The following is a 16,895-nucleotide window of genomic DNA, read 5'->3' on the forward strand; positions in this document are numbered from 1 at the left end:
TGGCACTAAGTTTAATGCTAGTTTTAAGTCACTTACTCACTGAAGTTTGTCAGTTTGGTTGATAAAGTTCTAAAATATCAATTACTTTCTGTGTGTGAAAGGGATTCAGCAGAAAGTTTACAATTCATTATAGTAAGCAAAGTAGATACTTACTGTAGTCTTACTTTCTGCAATCAGACCTGAAATAGGAAAAATATGTTTTAAATTACCATTTTGAAACAAACATGTTTCCTTCAGATTGCTTAAGTAAAGGATGAAAAAGTGATGGCAGCAAAACTGGAGAGATAACTCTTATAGTTAAAAATGTAGGCAAAGCCTCATAATAATGTTCAAAGAGAAAGATTTATTATAAAAAAAATAACTTTGATCTGAATATTTCAGAAAAACCATAGAAGTTAAGTTCTGCTCCTTCCTCTTCCCTGAAGTAATTTGTCACCCTCCAAAAACATTTCTGGAGGGCTGGTGCATCAGTAGTGAGAAATAGGAGGTAGCAAAATTTCCTTCTATGAACTTTCTTAAGGCAGAAATCTTTTGTCTATGTTCCTGGCAAAGAGTAACATCAAACCCAATGGAATCTGCATCTGAGTAGAAATGTACAGATCTGTGCTATAAAGTTAACTTATCTGAGGATCCAAGCACAATTTTGGGCAATTCCACTATTCCTCCAACAGCTGCTGCACCCTATTCAGGAGGGGCAAAACAGCTTTTGGTGACATTCCAAAGCAGCTTTTGAGCAACATTCAGTTGGCTATGGAGTGGAGGAAAGAAATGTTGATGGGGATCTGTCCACACTGGTTCCCACATGGTCTCTCTATAGCAACAAAGGAGATCTGCACCATCCTGTAGCAAACCAGACACTGTCTGGAAAGCCATAAGATGGCTCTTTTACTTATAGGAAGTCTGATTTACTTAACAGAACAGATTTACTCAAGTTATTGTTATGGGAAGCCCACATGTAAACACATTTAGGAGCTGTACTGCAAAGACAGTATTTGCCAAATACTCCATCAGAGGTGTTTGTGCCCTATACCACATCATTCTAGCTATTACTACAAAATCTATGTATATACCATTTCTTTTGCATCCTTTAATCTAGTATTTATCATCTTCAAACAGAAATACTAAAGGATAAGTTAACTTTCTAATCCAGACTAACTTTCGTATGACAACCATTGCAAATTTGTCCAAGAAATAACTTTGTCCAATTTTATTAGGCGCTATTGGTTTTAACTCTGGTATATCTGTGACATTCACAGTCTACCACATTTGGAGTCAATGCATCTAAATGAGTCAATGCATCAAACACATTATTATAGGTCCAAATCCTGGTTCTGTCAGAAGTTACTATATCATAGCACACGATTATATCTAAATTAGCGTGTTGCACACACTGAAATTTACATAAAAACAACACTTTCAGAACCCATTAATAACAACAGCGGTCAAATAGCCTGTAGAAAGCCATTGTTATAACAAAGTTATTGCAAAGTTTTCAGAAGGTCCCATGGACAAAGTAACTTTCTTCTTAATACTATTTCTATAAAGTGGTTGAGAGATTAGTGGACAGAACACTCAAAGGAAGGGGAAAGATACCAGTAATTTTTACCATGACTGAACCCTGCCTCCCACTCAAGTACCTTTAGTGGAAGCTGTAGTCATACCAAACCTATAAAGAAGAAAACAACCTAGTTAGACACTCTGAAGTTTAGCATTTAAGACATGACATAGTAGAAAATAATTTAAAAACTAACTAAACTTAATTACCATGTAAATATGTCACTGATATACCCAGAGTATATCCAGATTGCTCTTTGAATCAGATTATCAGAACAGCTAAGAATTCTGCTATACACATTATCAGCACCAATTAAGTGGAATACAATTAAATACAATAGAATAATCATATTCTGGGCTAATTTTTCCAGTGATTCCATATTCTTGAAAAATTAGCTGTTTAAGCTCTGTACATCTCATGAGTGTTCAAGGTACTTATCACTGACGTAACATAGAGTACAGTATGTTACGGTAAAAAAAATGTTCTGTGTTAGTTGTCTCCATTTTTACTTTTTTAACCCATTCCCCATGATTTCAAGCACTCATGGATACCAGTAAAGAAATTAAAGTCTGGAATATTATTTAATTGATGATAAACAGATATATTATTCCAACCATTTTAGGCCTGTCTGAACATTTGTTGGAAGTTTTACAGGCTACGAAAGAAACTGAGTATGTAATCCATTCTTCCTGGATTTAAGTGTAATTTAGTGTGAAAGCCTCTACTTGGAACAGAACATTAAGAGATAAGTCTAGTGTGTCTTTCCCATGTCTTTCCCAAAAGTTATTCTGGACTTCCTTCCTTTCCATCTTTTATACAACTTGTGAAGCAGTTTCTTTCTGAGCCACTGGAGATGGTGGTTAGGGTTCAGAATTGGGGACCTGGGAGATCCAGTCTAGTCCCCAGTCAGCCATGAAGCTCATTAGGTGACTCCAGGTCAGTCATTCAGGATTGGTTTTTTGAGGATAAGGATGGAAGAAATAATAGTAGATTAGAGTGGGACTGAACTCCAGCTTTCATCAGTCCCAGCTAGCAAAACCAATAATCAGGAATGGTGGAAGTTGTTAGAGAGTGACAGTTACCCCATCCATTGCAGATGAAAATATGAGAAGTCTTTGGGTGGCATATTGGAGTATCAAACAAACAGTTGTTAGGGAAGCAAATCAACACATGATATAAACTATGCACAGCAATGCAATCATTTGTTTTTACCCACAACTCAAATTCCAAAAGTTGCTCCAGCTAACTAATATAAAAGTTGCATGCATCCAGAATAAACTTCCAGTTGGTTAAAAAGCAGCAGAGAGTGGCAATATCACTTACCGAGCTGCTCGTGCAGCTTTCTTACTCTCCAAACTCACAGGAACATTGAATCTTTCTGCCCGCTTCTGCATTCTCTAAAGTAGACAAATACATATCCTATAAATATTAGAGATATAGAAACATAAAAACAGAGCGAGTCAGAAGGGGCCTCCCAGGCCATCTAGTCTGACCCCCAGCTCCAGCCGGCTCTGCTCACAACATGCCCACCATGTGCATGTCTAGCCTATCCTTGAACACCCTCACCAATGGTGAGGGTGTATAGTTGTATCTTCCATAACAGACACTGCTGATTGGGTGAAATTTCCATTTCTTTCTACAGACCCAATTCCACCCATGCCCTTTCCAAATTTGCTCCATGGGGTTTAGAGACCTGCTAGGATAGAACTAGGATATGTGCAAGAAAACTGAAGGAAGAAAGAGAAACAAAATCCTGGAGTGCGTGCATCCATGTATGTTTGCTTGGACAATCTTGAATTTCATTCAGAAAATTATGCATTTAGTTCCACATTTAACAGTCAGCATCCATTTATCTTTGCCTGTTTCTATCTACCAAATGGAAGCTTTTCATTTTCCTAGGTGTCACTAGACGAGGCTGATTTGAAAGACAAAGCACCATGAAAGTGTGCATGAACTTGCTAATCACAGACGCCCCCCCCCCATGTATTATTTAATTACAGTAGGTTTTCGAAAGTCAGATTCCACTCAGGTATGCCAAACAATTGTTGCTGTGTGGCTTTGTTGAGTTTCCCAAATAAAGGGAATCGTTCAAAATTATCCTGCACACAACTGCAGAGAAGAACTAGTGGCTTGGTCAAGCTAGGCTTCTTTAGACAGATGAGGGCAATGCTAACAAAGGAAGTATGGGAGGCATACAGGGAGCAGAGCTCAGAAAAAGAGAGGAAGAGTAGAGCTTCCACCTTCAAAACATCTTTTGTTGGTTAGTCAGTAAATGCTGAGAGTGAGCAACCAGTAACTCAATCCTCTCTGTGAACCTAAGTAAAGGGAAGTGTAAAGCAACACTGGTGAGGTGGTCTCATTCCAGCACCAACCCCAGAAACCACAAAGGGCCAACTTAGAGAGAGGTTCTCTTATAGATTATAACTGGTTAAGGAATAGAAGGCAGAGAGCAGGAATAAATGGTAAATTATCTCAATCGAGGGATGTAAACAGTAAGATTCTGCAGTGATCTGTACTGGGACCAGTGCTTTTCGACTTGTTTGTTAATGACCTGGAAGTAGGAGCAAGTAGTAAAGTGGCAAAATATGTTCATGACAGCGAATTATTTTGGGTGGGTAAAACTAAAAGGGACTGCAAGGAACTCCAAAAGGATCTCTCCAAAGAGGGCGAAAGGGCATCAAAATAGCAAATGTGATCCAATATAAGCAACTGTACATTGAGGCACGTTGGGATAAGACTCTCAACATCATATATATCCTGGTACGATGTGAGCTAGCCATGACTGAACAAAAAAGAGATCTTGGTATTGTGGTGGACAGCTTAATGAAAATGTTGACCTAGTGCGTGAGTGCTGTGAAAAAGGCAAGTTCCATGTTAGGCAGAATTTGAAAAGGAACTGAAAAGAAAGCTGCTGTTATCATAGTTCCCTTAAATAAATCTATCTGGAATATTTTATACAGACCTGGTCACTGCACCTAAAACAAGGGCATTGTGGAGCTTGAAAAAAATACCTAAAAGGCCAAGTAAAATGACCAAGGGACCTCAGAAACTTCCCTACTATGAAAGGTTACAAAAACTGGGATTTCTAAACATAGAAAAGGGGGAGTAAGGAGAGACATATGTACAATCATGGAACCAACACTCTCCCCCTTACTGAGCTCAGCTGGGCCACCAGCAGGGTAGTAATGTCCAAACAGCATCTTGGAGTGACTGACACTAGCTCATTCAACTCCCAGCCATGAAATCTGCATATATTTCCCTGTAAAAAACGTGCACATTTCCCAAACCCTTAAAAACAAAAAACAGAGGTTGCAGCATGGGAGAAAGTGGATGGAGTGCCCCTCCATGTGGCCCCATTAACACCATCCCATCCAGCCAACTTTTCAAGGTTTTTTTTCCCCCTTTTGACAGATATCAGGGAAGACAGTAAAAGTTCTGGAAAGGAGCTGTGAAAACTGGGTGGTCTTAAGATCTCCCCTTTTTGGACTACCTGGAAATTCAGAACATGTTCCAAAGCAACATAAGTGTGTTCTATATTAAAAACCCATAGGGTTAAGGGGGAGATCTAAAGCCCACTCCCTTTTGGCACCTTCACCTTCATGGGTCTTTTTTCTTCTTTACTGCTGCATTCCAGTTGAAAGCTACACACTTCATAGCTGTCAACTGTCTGCAATCTAGCCAACGTGCAGTCTGGCCTTGTGACTCTATTATCTTTTGACAGATCTAAGTGACAAAGAAACTAACCAAACAAATTTACATATACCAGAAAGGTGCAGTGCACACTTGTGCAACTCCAAAAAACCAAATAAATAAAATATGAAGAAATTTGTGCTCATTTGGGGCCAGGGGGTGAAAATGAGCCCAATTCAATTTTTTGGAATCTTTTGAGAAATAAAAGTTAGGGAATGGAAAGTGGTCACAACTGGAGTGAGGGTTAACAAAAAGGAATGCAATTAGAGTGGGAAGAAGGGAGATAAGATAGGATGCTGCAAGGAACACTGGGATACCAGTTGGAAGACAAAGGTGAAAGTGGCATTCAAGAAGCAGCTGGACAGCCATCTATTAGAGATGCTTTAACTTGGGAGTCCTGCTTTGAAATGGAAGCTGGATTTGATAGCCTTAAAGGCCCCTTCCAAATCTATTGTTCTATGAACCTGTAGTGAAACCACTTATCTCATGGGTGCACCTGCATAATTTCTTCTTGCAGGTTTCCTGCAGGCAGCTGGTTGGCTGCTGTTTGAAAAGAAGGCTGGACTAGTGTGATCCAGCACTACTCTTTCGTATATTTTTTAGGAAATAAAGAAAGGAAGACCTGGGGATTCTAGGGCAAGAAGAACTATGCATTTTCATGATGACTCTGCTAGCAGGAAAACAGAAGGAGTATCAAGTATAATACAAATCCATTTTCAAGGTTTTCAATGTCTTATGTCACAAGCATGTGACATACATAAAATGTTGCACATCCCAACCAGGAAAAGGCCCTGACCAGAAGGCATAGGAGTGAAAACCTTGTATTAACCACAAAGTGAGCAACTTACTTCTTCCTCCTAGTTCTAGAACACAAGTGACAGCTCACAACTGGTTTGGAAACAGGCAGAACAGGACTTCAAATGCAAGCTAAGAAAAGTAATACCATTTTAAAGTGAAAAGTGGAACTATTTTACAGAATACCAGCAGGAGCCTAAGAACATCTGTTTGAGCATGGTGTTATGAAAATGGCTATATTTCATAAGCCAACACACAAATCAAGTTATGTTTGTGACATAAAGGTAAAGATATGATGCCTAGAGACTGAATGCAATTTATTCTGACAAAAGAAATACTGGGTGAAACATGCAAGAGGCACAAAAATAAATAATTTCAACATAAAAAGGGAGATAGCTCCTAATGGTTAGCTCACAAAACTTTATTAAGTTAGCAGCATATTTATGACTAACAAAATGAAATACTTCACTGAAGAACATACTACTAACCAATGAAACTCATTTACAAATTCACTGGACAACACATTCCCACTGCTCGTTCTTGTAAGCATTTAACTTCTAAGTCATTTGCTTTATTAATCAAGAATAAAGTTTTCTTCCTGTAGGAACCAAATCTGGTTTCCTGTAGGCAGGTTTGACCTTAAGAGGTTACCTAGTATCAGCTCCCATTAACTCTGAGGCTGTTCAAGTATAGCAACCTCAATGATAGTGCTGAAAAGAAATCCTGGAATTCTGAGAATATCATCATACCTGAGGAACCTTCATAGGTCAATTAAATCCAGAATTACTACACTCTGGCTAAAAAGATCTGTAAAGTGTCAAGGAAATTTCGTATGGGGCATTGCAGAATTGAGAACCAAGAGCAATGGACGTAAGTAAAATAATTTAATTTAATGGCCCCTTGATGAAGGCTTCCCACAAAGTTTAGAAGACGTCACTCTTTCAGCACCATTTCAGATAATTTTCTATTTACTGTTTCTGGTTCTTTGCTCCACTGAAGTAATAATTCATGATTTGCGACAGCAGCCATCAATAGCTGTTGTCAGCTTACAAAAAGATTAGATCTTGGAGGTGGCAGTTTAACAGCAGGGAGAAAGACTGTGTTTTCATATCAGCTTCCCTTGTTATGGCGAGTGCAGTGCAAAGTGATGAAAATAAAGGAAGCAAAGCAACTGTCAGAGAGAAATATTGTGCCAAGTTCCCCCAAAGTACTTTTACTCTATACAGAACCATGGGCATATCAATTTCTCCTTTAACATTCCAAGCAGTTCCTTTGGCAAGTGTAGAAACACTGCTACAGAACTAAGCGAACAATCCAAAGAGAAAAAACAGAGGCTCAGCATATTTGTTTCATGTTGCAAAGTTTTCTCATGCTAACATAGTGACCTTTCTTGTCAGTGGTAACCAGAAGACAGCAGAGGCCACATTCATCTACAAACTGCAACAGCAGTACAAACCTGTCTTGTGTTCAAATAGACAAAGTTAACAGAGACTACAGCAGCAGATCATGTGACCCAATCCAGTCTACAGCACTTGCATCCAAATTAAACATAGAATTTCACTTCTGAAAAACTGGTAAATTACAGTTCCCCATGATGTCTCTACACTGGGAATTTCAGTTGGTTAGAACTATGATTAATGAGAACAAGCCAAGATCAAACCATGTTTTCAGATAATGAACTGTTCTGAAACAATTGTTTCAGTAAACCAGTTTTCTGAGTTTAGAGGTCATGGTGAAACATAGTTTGCTTACAATGTGAAATGAAAGCTTGCCATCTCCTATTGAACACAAAAGAGGAGTATCTGAGCATGAAATTCAGTGCCGTTCATTCATATAGCTGAATGGTTTCTTATTACATCTGAAAGAGGCCATAAATAGCAGCAACCTAATAATGCAGGGCCAGCAGCAAGGTAGAAATGGAAAAAAACAGTCAAATATACAATAAAAGAGTCAGCTGCATAAACTAAAATTATGGTTTTGGCAGAACAGTTTCCTGCTGGTTAAACCCAAAGGTAGAGGAATTACAACAAAAGAGCAGCTTACTTCCATTTGTGGCATTTCTGATGTAATTTTCACCACTTTCTTTTCTGCACCTCTAAAGAAAGGAAAAATAGAGTAATTAGAACACAAATAAGCTTGCCTTTCCTGTTCAAGATAGATGCCAGTTTTTAACAATGAACAGTAAACAGTATATACATGCTAAATAGTTGCACAAACACTACAAAGGTATGAACACTAGAGTGGTCTCCACCTTCAAAGAGAAACTTGCATGGAGAATCCATGTCCAATCATAATCACCACCACCACCTCCCATCTGTATACGTTTTTCTTCCCCTTGCAAGGAACCCAAGGTAGCTTGTAAGGTTCTCCTCCTTTCCATTTTATCCCCACAATAACTACTCTAGTCTAGGCTAGTCTATGAGCCAGCAATTGGCCCAAAGTCACCCAATGAGCTTCATGGATAAATGTGGAATAGAATTCAGATGCCTTGAGTCCTTATCTAATACTATAAACAACTATACCATGTTAACTCTCAATCTATATCCAAGTAAGGATTGTTTCTTTCTTGTTGCTCTTGAGCAGGAGTGGGCAACTTGTGGCCCTTCAGGTGTTTTCAGCTGTCCTAGCTACTATTTTCAATACTGGAGCCTCATGGGAATTGCAGGCCAGAATGGCCCTGCTCTTGAAAGGCAAATGTTTCCAGGGTACCTCATCACTGTCCCAACACCACCAAAACTGTAATGACTGTGATATTTTGCTGCCACAACACAGGAGCCTCTATTATGGACCACAGCATCCAATGCCCATCAGTTACTCTCTTTTGAAGAATAGGAATAGGATCCTAAATACTGGGTAAGGTTGCACTTCAATGACAATTACATTTCTTTAAGAATTAGGAAGAGATAACTGAATAATTCAAGGAAATGTTGGAGAAACCAGACTAAACAAATGTTAGAGCCAGTGTGATGTAGCGGTTAAGAGGTGGACCAGGACTTAGGAGATCTGGGTTCTAAGTCTCTAGTTAGCCATAAAGTTCATGTGACTTTGGGGCAGTCACAGATTCTCAAACCTAACCTTCCTCACAGGGTTGTTGTTGTAATGATAAAATGGAGGAGAGGGGAGCCTTGGAAGGTGCCTTAGGTTCCTCTTAAAATGAAGAAAGGCGGGACTTAAATGTGATATGCTGCTGTTGCATGTATTTCAATGTATCGTCATAACATAAACATAGCAAAAATACTAGAAAATTGAAAAAATGAGATAAATGGATATGAAATCCAAGTTGTCCTGGAGACAGAGTTATAAAAAGCACTTTCTTTCAAATAAGCCCAGGGATTTAGTAGGAAATTAAATTGGCAAAAACTGCAAAAGTAATTTCAATAGAGAATAGAAGAAGAACTGATGCATTAATAAGAAAAGTAAAGCATACACAAACACCAATGAAAAGAAAGAATACTTTCAACAGGAATTTGACAAGAAAAGGAAACCGTGCTTTGGAAGATGATAAACCAAGAGCAAGCAACAAAGGATAAAAATACAGTGAAAAATGTAAAATATATGCATGACCATTTTCTGGAAGATTACCTGATAGCAGTATGGAAAGGTTAGGAAATATTTTTAAAATATTTAGGTGTTAACATGGTGTAAAAAAAGAAGTCACTAAATGGAATTCACATGTGATTAAGGGCAAGGCAAACTGTCATTCCAACAGCCTGAACAACCACTTAGTTGCCTTTAATTTGAATGTGTTTTGAATGCATCAAGATTTTTTATAAAGTAGATTCTTCACCCAGAAAAAGATAAGAAAAGGTAATGAAACATGCCGAATCTGAACAAACCAAATGCTAACAATGAACTCCATGAATCAATATATCTATGCACGGGCCTCTGAGACAAAAAGAACCTGGGACACAGGAAAAACGATTGAACAAAAAGTGTTTTTAAAAAGGTATGCTGACCAACTAATGGGTTCTAGATTAGCCCTAGCATGATGTGTGATCAAAGGGTTGAACAAGGAACTTGGCCGTCACTCTCTTGATTCTTTCTATGGTTACAACTTTTTAATTGTAGTCTCTGTCAAATTCCCAACTATCTGTACAGCCTTGAAAGGACTAAAATTATCTTCAACTCTGAGTAAAAGAGAAGTCATTCAACTCAAAAGCATGGGAAAAACCAGGGCATTTGCAAAGTATGCACATTACTGATGAAGACGTATTAGAATACGCCAACTGCTTACTGCTTTCCAAATTCACTCTCCCACGTCAATGTAAACTGGACTCTTTATCTGAACTTTTGATTATTCAAATATTTGGATGCCTTCTATACCAGCAAGATAAATGAGGTTCTGTTTAGCATGTAGTCATTCACACAGTGCAACTGAGGGAAAATATGGTTTATATTGAACAGTCAAAACTCAGCCAGAAGCCCGATGCCCATGCTATGTGCCCTGAGAATCTTTATTATTTTATGGCCATATATTCACAAAGGGGTTCTTCTGTTGTAGTTCATGGGACAGCTATGGTTGACTTTTGGCCAGGTCAGCTCTAAATGCATTTCAAACACACACTTCTTAAACAATGTGCAATGGGAGCCAGTAAACAGCTCAAAACAAAAATATAATGGAGTGGGCGTGCTTGGAAGTTTATGCTCTGAAAACAGGGTTGAAGTTTGCAAGAGAAAACAAAAGAGGAAGATACAAAGTTCGGAAGTTCCCAGGCTAAATGAAACAGTACCCTCTCCTCCAAACAGCTCCCATAAAACAGTGGGTCATAGCCTGACTCATTAAGGTCTCCCATTTAGAGAAATGGACAGCTTTTGTTCAAGATTCCTGGACAGTTTTCCCATGTTATGCCCTGAAAGGTAGTAATGGTTTAATGACTTTTTCACAGGAAGCAATTCAAAACAGGAACCAGGGACTTGTTACCCCTGCAGCAGTGTTGCAGTTTTCTGTTTGCGATGTGAAGAAAGGGCACCCCCTGCTGTCCAGGAGCAGACACTGCACTGAAATTCACATAATCTTGGCCCCTAAACTCCAGATTCAGCCAATATGAATAGATTTTAGTCAAATGTAATGCTTTTTGTAGATCAAGAATTGCATAAACACACTTTGTAACTACTGGCAATCACATCAAAACTCCCAATCAACTTTTGAAAAAAAAAACCCAGCACCTGTCTTGTTTAAATGCAATCATAAATGGTTAAATAGTAATCATTTAAGGGGTTGATGACTCAGGACCCTAATTCTGATTCAACAGCTTTCACCTCCATCTGCACAGACAAGCAGAGCAATGACAAAGAAAGTATAATTTCATTGTACTACACTGTGAATTCAGCCATAAATTAAAATAAGAATTGATTCCTCTATAGCAGGTTCCTCTGAGATCCCAAAGCAGGCCCAAGCTGAGATGGACATGTTCTTTTTTCCTGGGCCCTCTGCCCACATACCATTTAGTATTTTTCCACTTTTGCATGATCTCCCCAGCCTGCCTGTATTCTAAAATGTCCTTGTTGTTCTTTGGCACTGCTCTTTTTGTCTTTGGTCCCATCCACCACAGGAATAATTTCTCCAAATTGGATTTGAACCCTCAGACTGAAACAGGTTCCCTCCATCTGCCCTAAAGCTATGCTCCTCCCATTAACAGAATAAGATATTTGCAAGTGCCACTGACATGTTTCTAAGTTACTAAATTGCTGGCCATTTTTGGAAAGTGACAAGATCAGTGCACACTTAAATTCAGTTTCTCTAACGTAAAAGGCACTATAAATGAATTCACCAAACTTCTGCTGTTTAAGGATTCAGATTCTACTAATACCCACAAGTGCACCTAAACTGGAAGAGCAGCTGGGCTTTGTACACTTAGCTAAGAAAACAATGGAACTTTATACTACTTATCTGCAGCAATAGGTAAAAAATTTGAAGAGGTCAAATTTGAAGAAGGCATAAGGTATTCATAAGACAGAGCATGACACTCTGGCATACAATTATTGTACCAACATCTGTGTTCCTAGAATAATTATCCTGGCTTCTGTGCAACTCTGTTTTGCCAGCTGATGGAGGTAATTATTATTTACCAAATTTCCGTTGCTGGAAGTGTTAGTCATAGCCAGACAGTAACCTAAATACAGATTGGATTATTGAATTTTTAATTCTACTTACATTCTAGTGATTTGTTATAATATAACCAACCCTTCAATTGCAAAGATTTTTGCTTTCTTAACGTATTCTTTTCTTACCCATTCCTTATAGCAGGTTTGAGACACTCCTGGCTTGAAAAGTGTGGTAAAAATAGTCCAGACCAACCAACCAACCAACCCACCCAACTGGTGGATTTTTAAATCAATATTTTAAATTGGTATTTTAAATCACTATCAATATATGATTTGATACCCAGGCCATTTCTGCATCAAGGAATCTCCTGTTAATTGTTGCAATCTGATAAAAAAGACAAAAGCACCTGGAGAAGAAAGTATATAGAAACTGTTCAGAAAAACACCCAGGACTGCTCTATGTATTTCAAAAGCATTATATCAAAAAATGAGGCAAACCCTTCAAAGATTCAGGATACTTGCTAGAGGTGCTTGCTCACCTTCCTTGACCTCTGTTACTAGTGCAGTTTGTGTGTATGCCTGTTTGACTGGGTCAGCAGTAGGCTGTGGATGCCTTCAGTTGATTCAGTCGTTCATTTGACGAATGGCACTAGGGACAAATGGGCAATTTGCTTCTCTCTTTTAGTCTTAAAAGCATGCCGTTGACACAGGTGGCCCTATTCTTTTTTACAACTTGCCTGTTCCTTGATGTGGAATGAGAATGAGCAAGCTAAACTGTGTATCTTTACTTTGTCTTTGTTAACACTGGGGTGGCTCTAACAGTCTTTCTTACACCTATGAAGGCTTACTAGAACTAATGCAAGATTCCCCGCTTAAAGTATACACAGAGAAAGACAATATACTTTGGATGGGAACAAGGGGCAATATCATGCCTACCAAAGATTAAAAAGGGATACTAAAATTAATAGTAAATTTTTCCAGGTTACACAATTCAGCTTTATCTGGTGCAAGATTTCAGTTACTCTTAAGAATGTTGAATGCTGATTTTTACATGCATCTTTAAAGGTTTTCAAGCTGGATTATAATATGCAGTAGATACATTTGTAAATTTGCTCTAAGTATTATAACCTACACAACCTACAGTTGTGCTATCTATTGTAAGTCACCCAGAGAGCCTTTTGGCTAAGGATGAGGCATATAAATATAATAAATAAATAGTTATCTCTGCAAAAAGACACAGAAGTTTGACTGTGTGAAAGAATCAATTTTGCAAATTTATTTATTTATTATTTGCATTTATACACCACCTTAGTAGCCCAGAGGGCTCTCTGGGTGGTTTACAAACATTAAAACCTAGCAATCCTAAACAAATAAATAAGCAATCCTAAACAAATAAATACTTTACATTAATTCTTTTCCAGTTTATTTATTTCTAGCCTTTTGGTATTTTCAAAAGGCCAAAGTATTTCCTAATTTCTACTCCAATCATTCTTCTATATATTCAGTTTGTGTACTTCAATATAGGTGGTTAAGGACAACTTCATAGATGGCTAGAACAGCAGTTCCCAAACTTTTTCTGTCATGGAACCTTTCTGAAGACATTGTTTCCATTATTTCTTCTTTCATCTGCTCCTACTGCCTGCGTGCTTTGCATAACATAGTAGGTTCAGAAATAAAGAGAACACATTTGAAATATCAAATGAATAAAGTGATTATATGGTAATGCCCCAAATGAATTATTTTGATTATTTCCAGCACTATGCAGTAGAGTCCTAGGAACCAAATGATGTGATGCATTTCCTTGTTTGCTCCTTGGATGCCAACTGACAATGAAATAGTTGGCCTTGTGTGGTTTCATTTTAAATTCTGTTTTAAATTTGATTTTTGTGCTACTTTGCAAAACCCCTATGAGGCTTTTGCTGAATCCTAGGGTTCTGTAGAACAAGCTTGGGAACCACCGGGCTAGAGTTTCAATGGACAGATGGCACACAAAACGAAAGATATACAAACACATCAATGTTTGACCAAAAACATGTTCTGCTCTATGAAGGAGATAATTACACTTCAGCTGATTTCTCAGTAGTGATTTCCTCTTTGATAGGAGTATCTATAGGTTTCGGTTCTTCTTCCTGCAATGCAAACAATCAAAAGGAGTGATTAGGCCTCCAGAAAAGAATATAAAACTCACAAAAATACTGATGTGGATTACCATATATAACTTCAACCTGATCCTACACAAGCCTTATTAAAAGGACATTCCATTGAGTACTGTAGAAATTAAGCAAGCACCACATTTCAGCTTTGCAGAGATGTGGTGCTTATGGCTTATGGACAAATATTAATATTTACGAGCATTTTAAAAATCAGTTCAAAGAGTAACTTACATACTAGTATTTTATTTATGTACACATCTGAGAAAGGTGATCTTTTTCTTTAGCCCTGTACTTCATAAATTATTTTACAAATAAACAATAAGGATTCTAGTAGACCAAGAAGAAATTTAATCTTAGAGTAGAGGCTTTATCTCATTACACTAACCCACCAAACAGAAAACTTAGTAGACTGCATCTCTTACAATACAATGTGATGCATGACTAGATTTAAAGTTGTCCAATTTTTTTCCTATTCAAATACACATAGGCATGCACCCTTGGTAAATGAGATTGTGAGTTGGTTTTCAAATTATATAAAATTCTTTTCATGTAGTGGCAGTTAAAATTCATTGAATGCATTGTCCTCTGCAGTTAGAATAACTTTATTCTTGTTTACTGACAGAGTCAGACCAATATACAAAATTTGACCATGGTTCCTTCTACTTTTATAAACCAACAAGGCAGAATCTTAAAAACTGTCCAACATTTTGGGCTCCGGGTATTCCTAGATGATGGATAACAGTTTGCATTTTGTTGTTTCAAGTTTTTATGCCAATTAGAAAAAGTCAGTCTTAATACAGAAATGTCAACAATTGGTTTGATATTTTAGTTGGACCATTATCCAAAATATGTTCTCAAGTAGTCTTTGCTGCAACTGACTTTGCCCTAAAATGTGATAAATGAGGCTTCCAAGAACCCCAAAGAATCAGACAGGTTGGAACTGGGCAGGGCAGGTTGCTGCTGCTAACATTAAAGGTAAGAGAAATGCAGTACATGGCACCCAGGATTGCAGTACTTTTGCAAGGAACAAAGCCTGTCCAAAGCCAATGGACAAACCATTTCATCTCCCACGCTTACATTTCTCTAGCAATGAAGAGGTGATAAAGGAGGGAATATATAGTGAAATCAGAACATATGGGAAAAGGGAATGACATAGGACTGAGCAAGATTCAGTGTCCTATGTAATGCCTTACTTCTTCTGAGGACTATCAGAAGTACAATAGAATATAGAAATTTGATTAACATGACAGTTTTCTTAATGCGCATAATTAATATGGGTTACAGAAGTCGATTTCTTCAAGGATACAATTTGCAGTACATTTTAATGTTTATATTTTTGTTTATAGTACAGATATCTAATCTGTAAGATAACAAACAATTAATAACTCTTTTAGGTGATCATTTTCCCAATCTCTTTATATTGTTGTTAAGAGTGCTTTCTGATCATACAAGGTTATACATATAACAATAGTCTATTCCAATAATAGAGGGTTACCCTTCTGACATAGAAGGCTACATGTATAATTAAATGTATTTGTTTAATTAGTCATAGGCCTTGAAGGACACAATTCTATCACCTGGAGACACTAACTGGCTGGCCATAGGAACAAGTAGGATCCCTGTGGCAAACTAAGAAAACCTTCCAAGATTACAGCAGGAACTCTGTCTCCAGATGGAAGCCCATCTTCAGGACAGGCACAGAGGGTGGGGAGCAGAGGGACAAGGCATTGTCAGCTTCCACCAAAGCCAGGTGGTGTCTCAGGCCTTCCTCCTTGTGAGGAGCAGTAAAACATTTAGATGGCCAAAGTTGACAAGCTCAATTGGATGTCCATAACTTTCTGAGTTTGAAAGGTACAGGACTGCATCTTAATAGTTCCATCTGGAATGAGATGTGTGAATTTTTAGCAGCAACTCAAACTATATTAGTAACATTTATGGTCACATACCATCAGTTTTTCTCCATTACATTTATTTACTGCACTAATATAAATCACTAATATTTTTAAGCAGCAATGTACGTCAGGCAACCAGATTCCCAGTTATTCACTTGTGAACAGCAGTTATGTTTATGCAAACATCTGATTATTGGAATGATTAGAATTTTTGTGCAAATGGAATATGATTAATGATCTACAAATTCCACCATCACTTCATATTCTAGAAATGAAAAATACTATTCAGAAATATGATACTCAGTCTGTTTATCCCTACAGTCACATAAATTTCCAAATATTTGAAAAAACAAATTTTCTTTCCAACTATTTGTGAGCTGACTTTAGTTTTTGTAAGAATATACAGAATGCTGAACAAATCTTTTCAAGTATGAAAGAAATGTAGAATAATTTCAGAGTGTGCATCTTCAGTGACACAAGGACATAGCAGCAATGAACAGGACAATGAAATTCTTGGCTATTTTGATAGTATCAGGAAAACATAAAGCCATTTATGAAGTGCAAATCCAGAGTTCAGAAGTCCTCATTTTTACATGACCCACCATGACCCAATTCACTCTATTTTTTTCTTTCAGCCAAGAATTTTCCAGTCAAGTAATACTGATTGTCTAAAAAGTGCACAATTTAAATTTAACCACAATTCCAACATTATAGTTTGAGAAAATAACAAAGCACGTAACATTTGCAGCACAACCTTACACCTAG

The 16,895-nt window shown here is 37.7% G+C and overlaps 1 protein-coding gene across 2 annotated transcripts in view; it reads right to left on the reverse strand.

The window, feature by feature from the left end:
• LOC123033096 (SAP domain containing ribonucleoprotein) overlaps positions 1-16,895 on the reverse strand; it is an 81,304-nt gene that overhangs the window by 52,529 nt on the left and 11,880 nt on the right. For both annotated transcript variants that reach the window (XM_044449506.1, XM_044449505.1), the window contains exons 4-8: positions 14,147-14,214; positions 8,084-8,135; positions 2,879-2,952; positions 1,638-1,666; positions 154-179 (exon numbers count right to left, since the gene is read on the reverse strand). In XM_044449506.1, coding sequence (XP_044305441.1) covers positions 154-179; positions 1,638-1,666; positions 2,879-2,952; positions 8,084-8,135; positions 14,147-14,214 — 249 coding nt within the window. The remainder of the gene's footprint in view (positions 1-153; positions 180-1,637; positions 1,667-2,878; positions 2,953-8,083; positions 8,136-14,146; positions 14,215-16,895) is intronic.

This window comes from Varanus komodoensis, unplaced genomic scaffold (genome assembly GCF_004798865.1).
Source record: "Varanus komodoensis strain SLA01 unplaced genomic scaffold, ASM479886v1 scaffold59_1, whole genome shotgun sequence".
Taxonomy (NCBI): domain Eukaryota; kingdom Metazoa; phylum Chordata; class Lepidosauria; order Squamata; family Varanidae; genus Varanus; species Varanus komodoensis.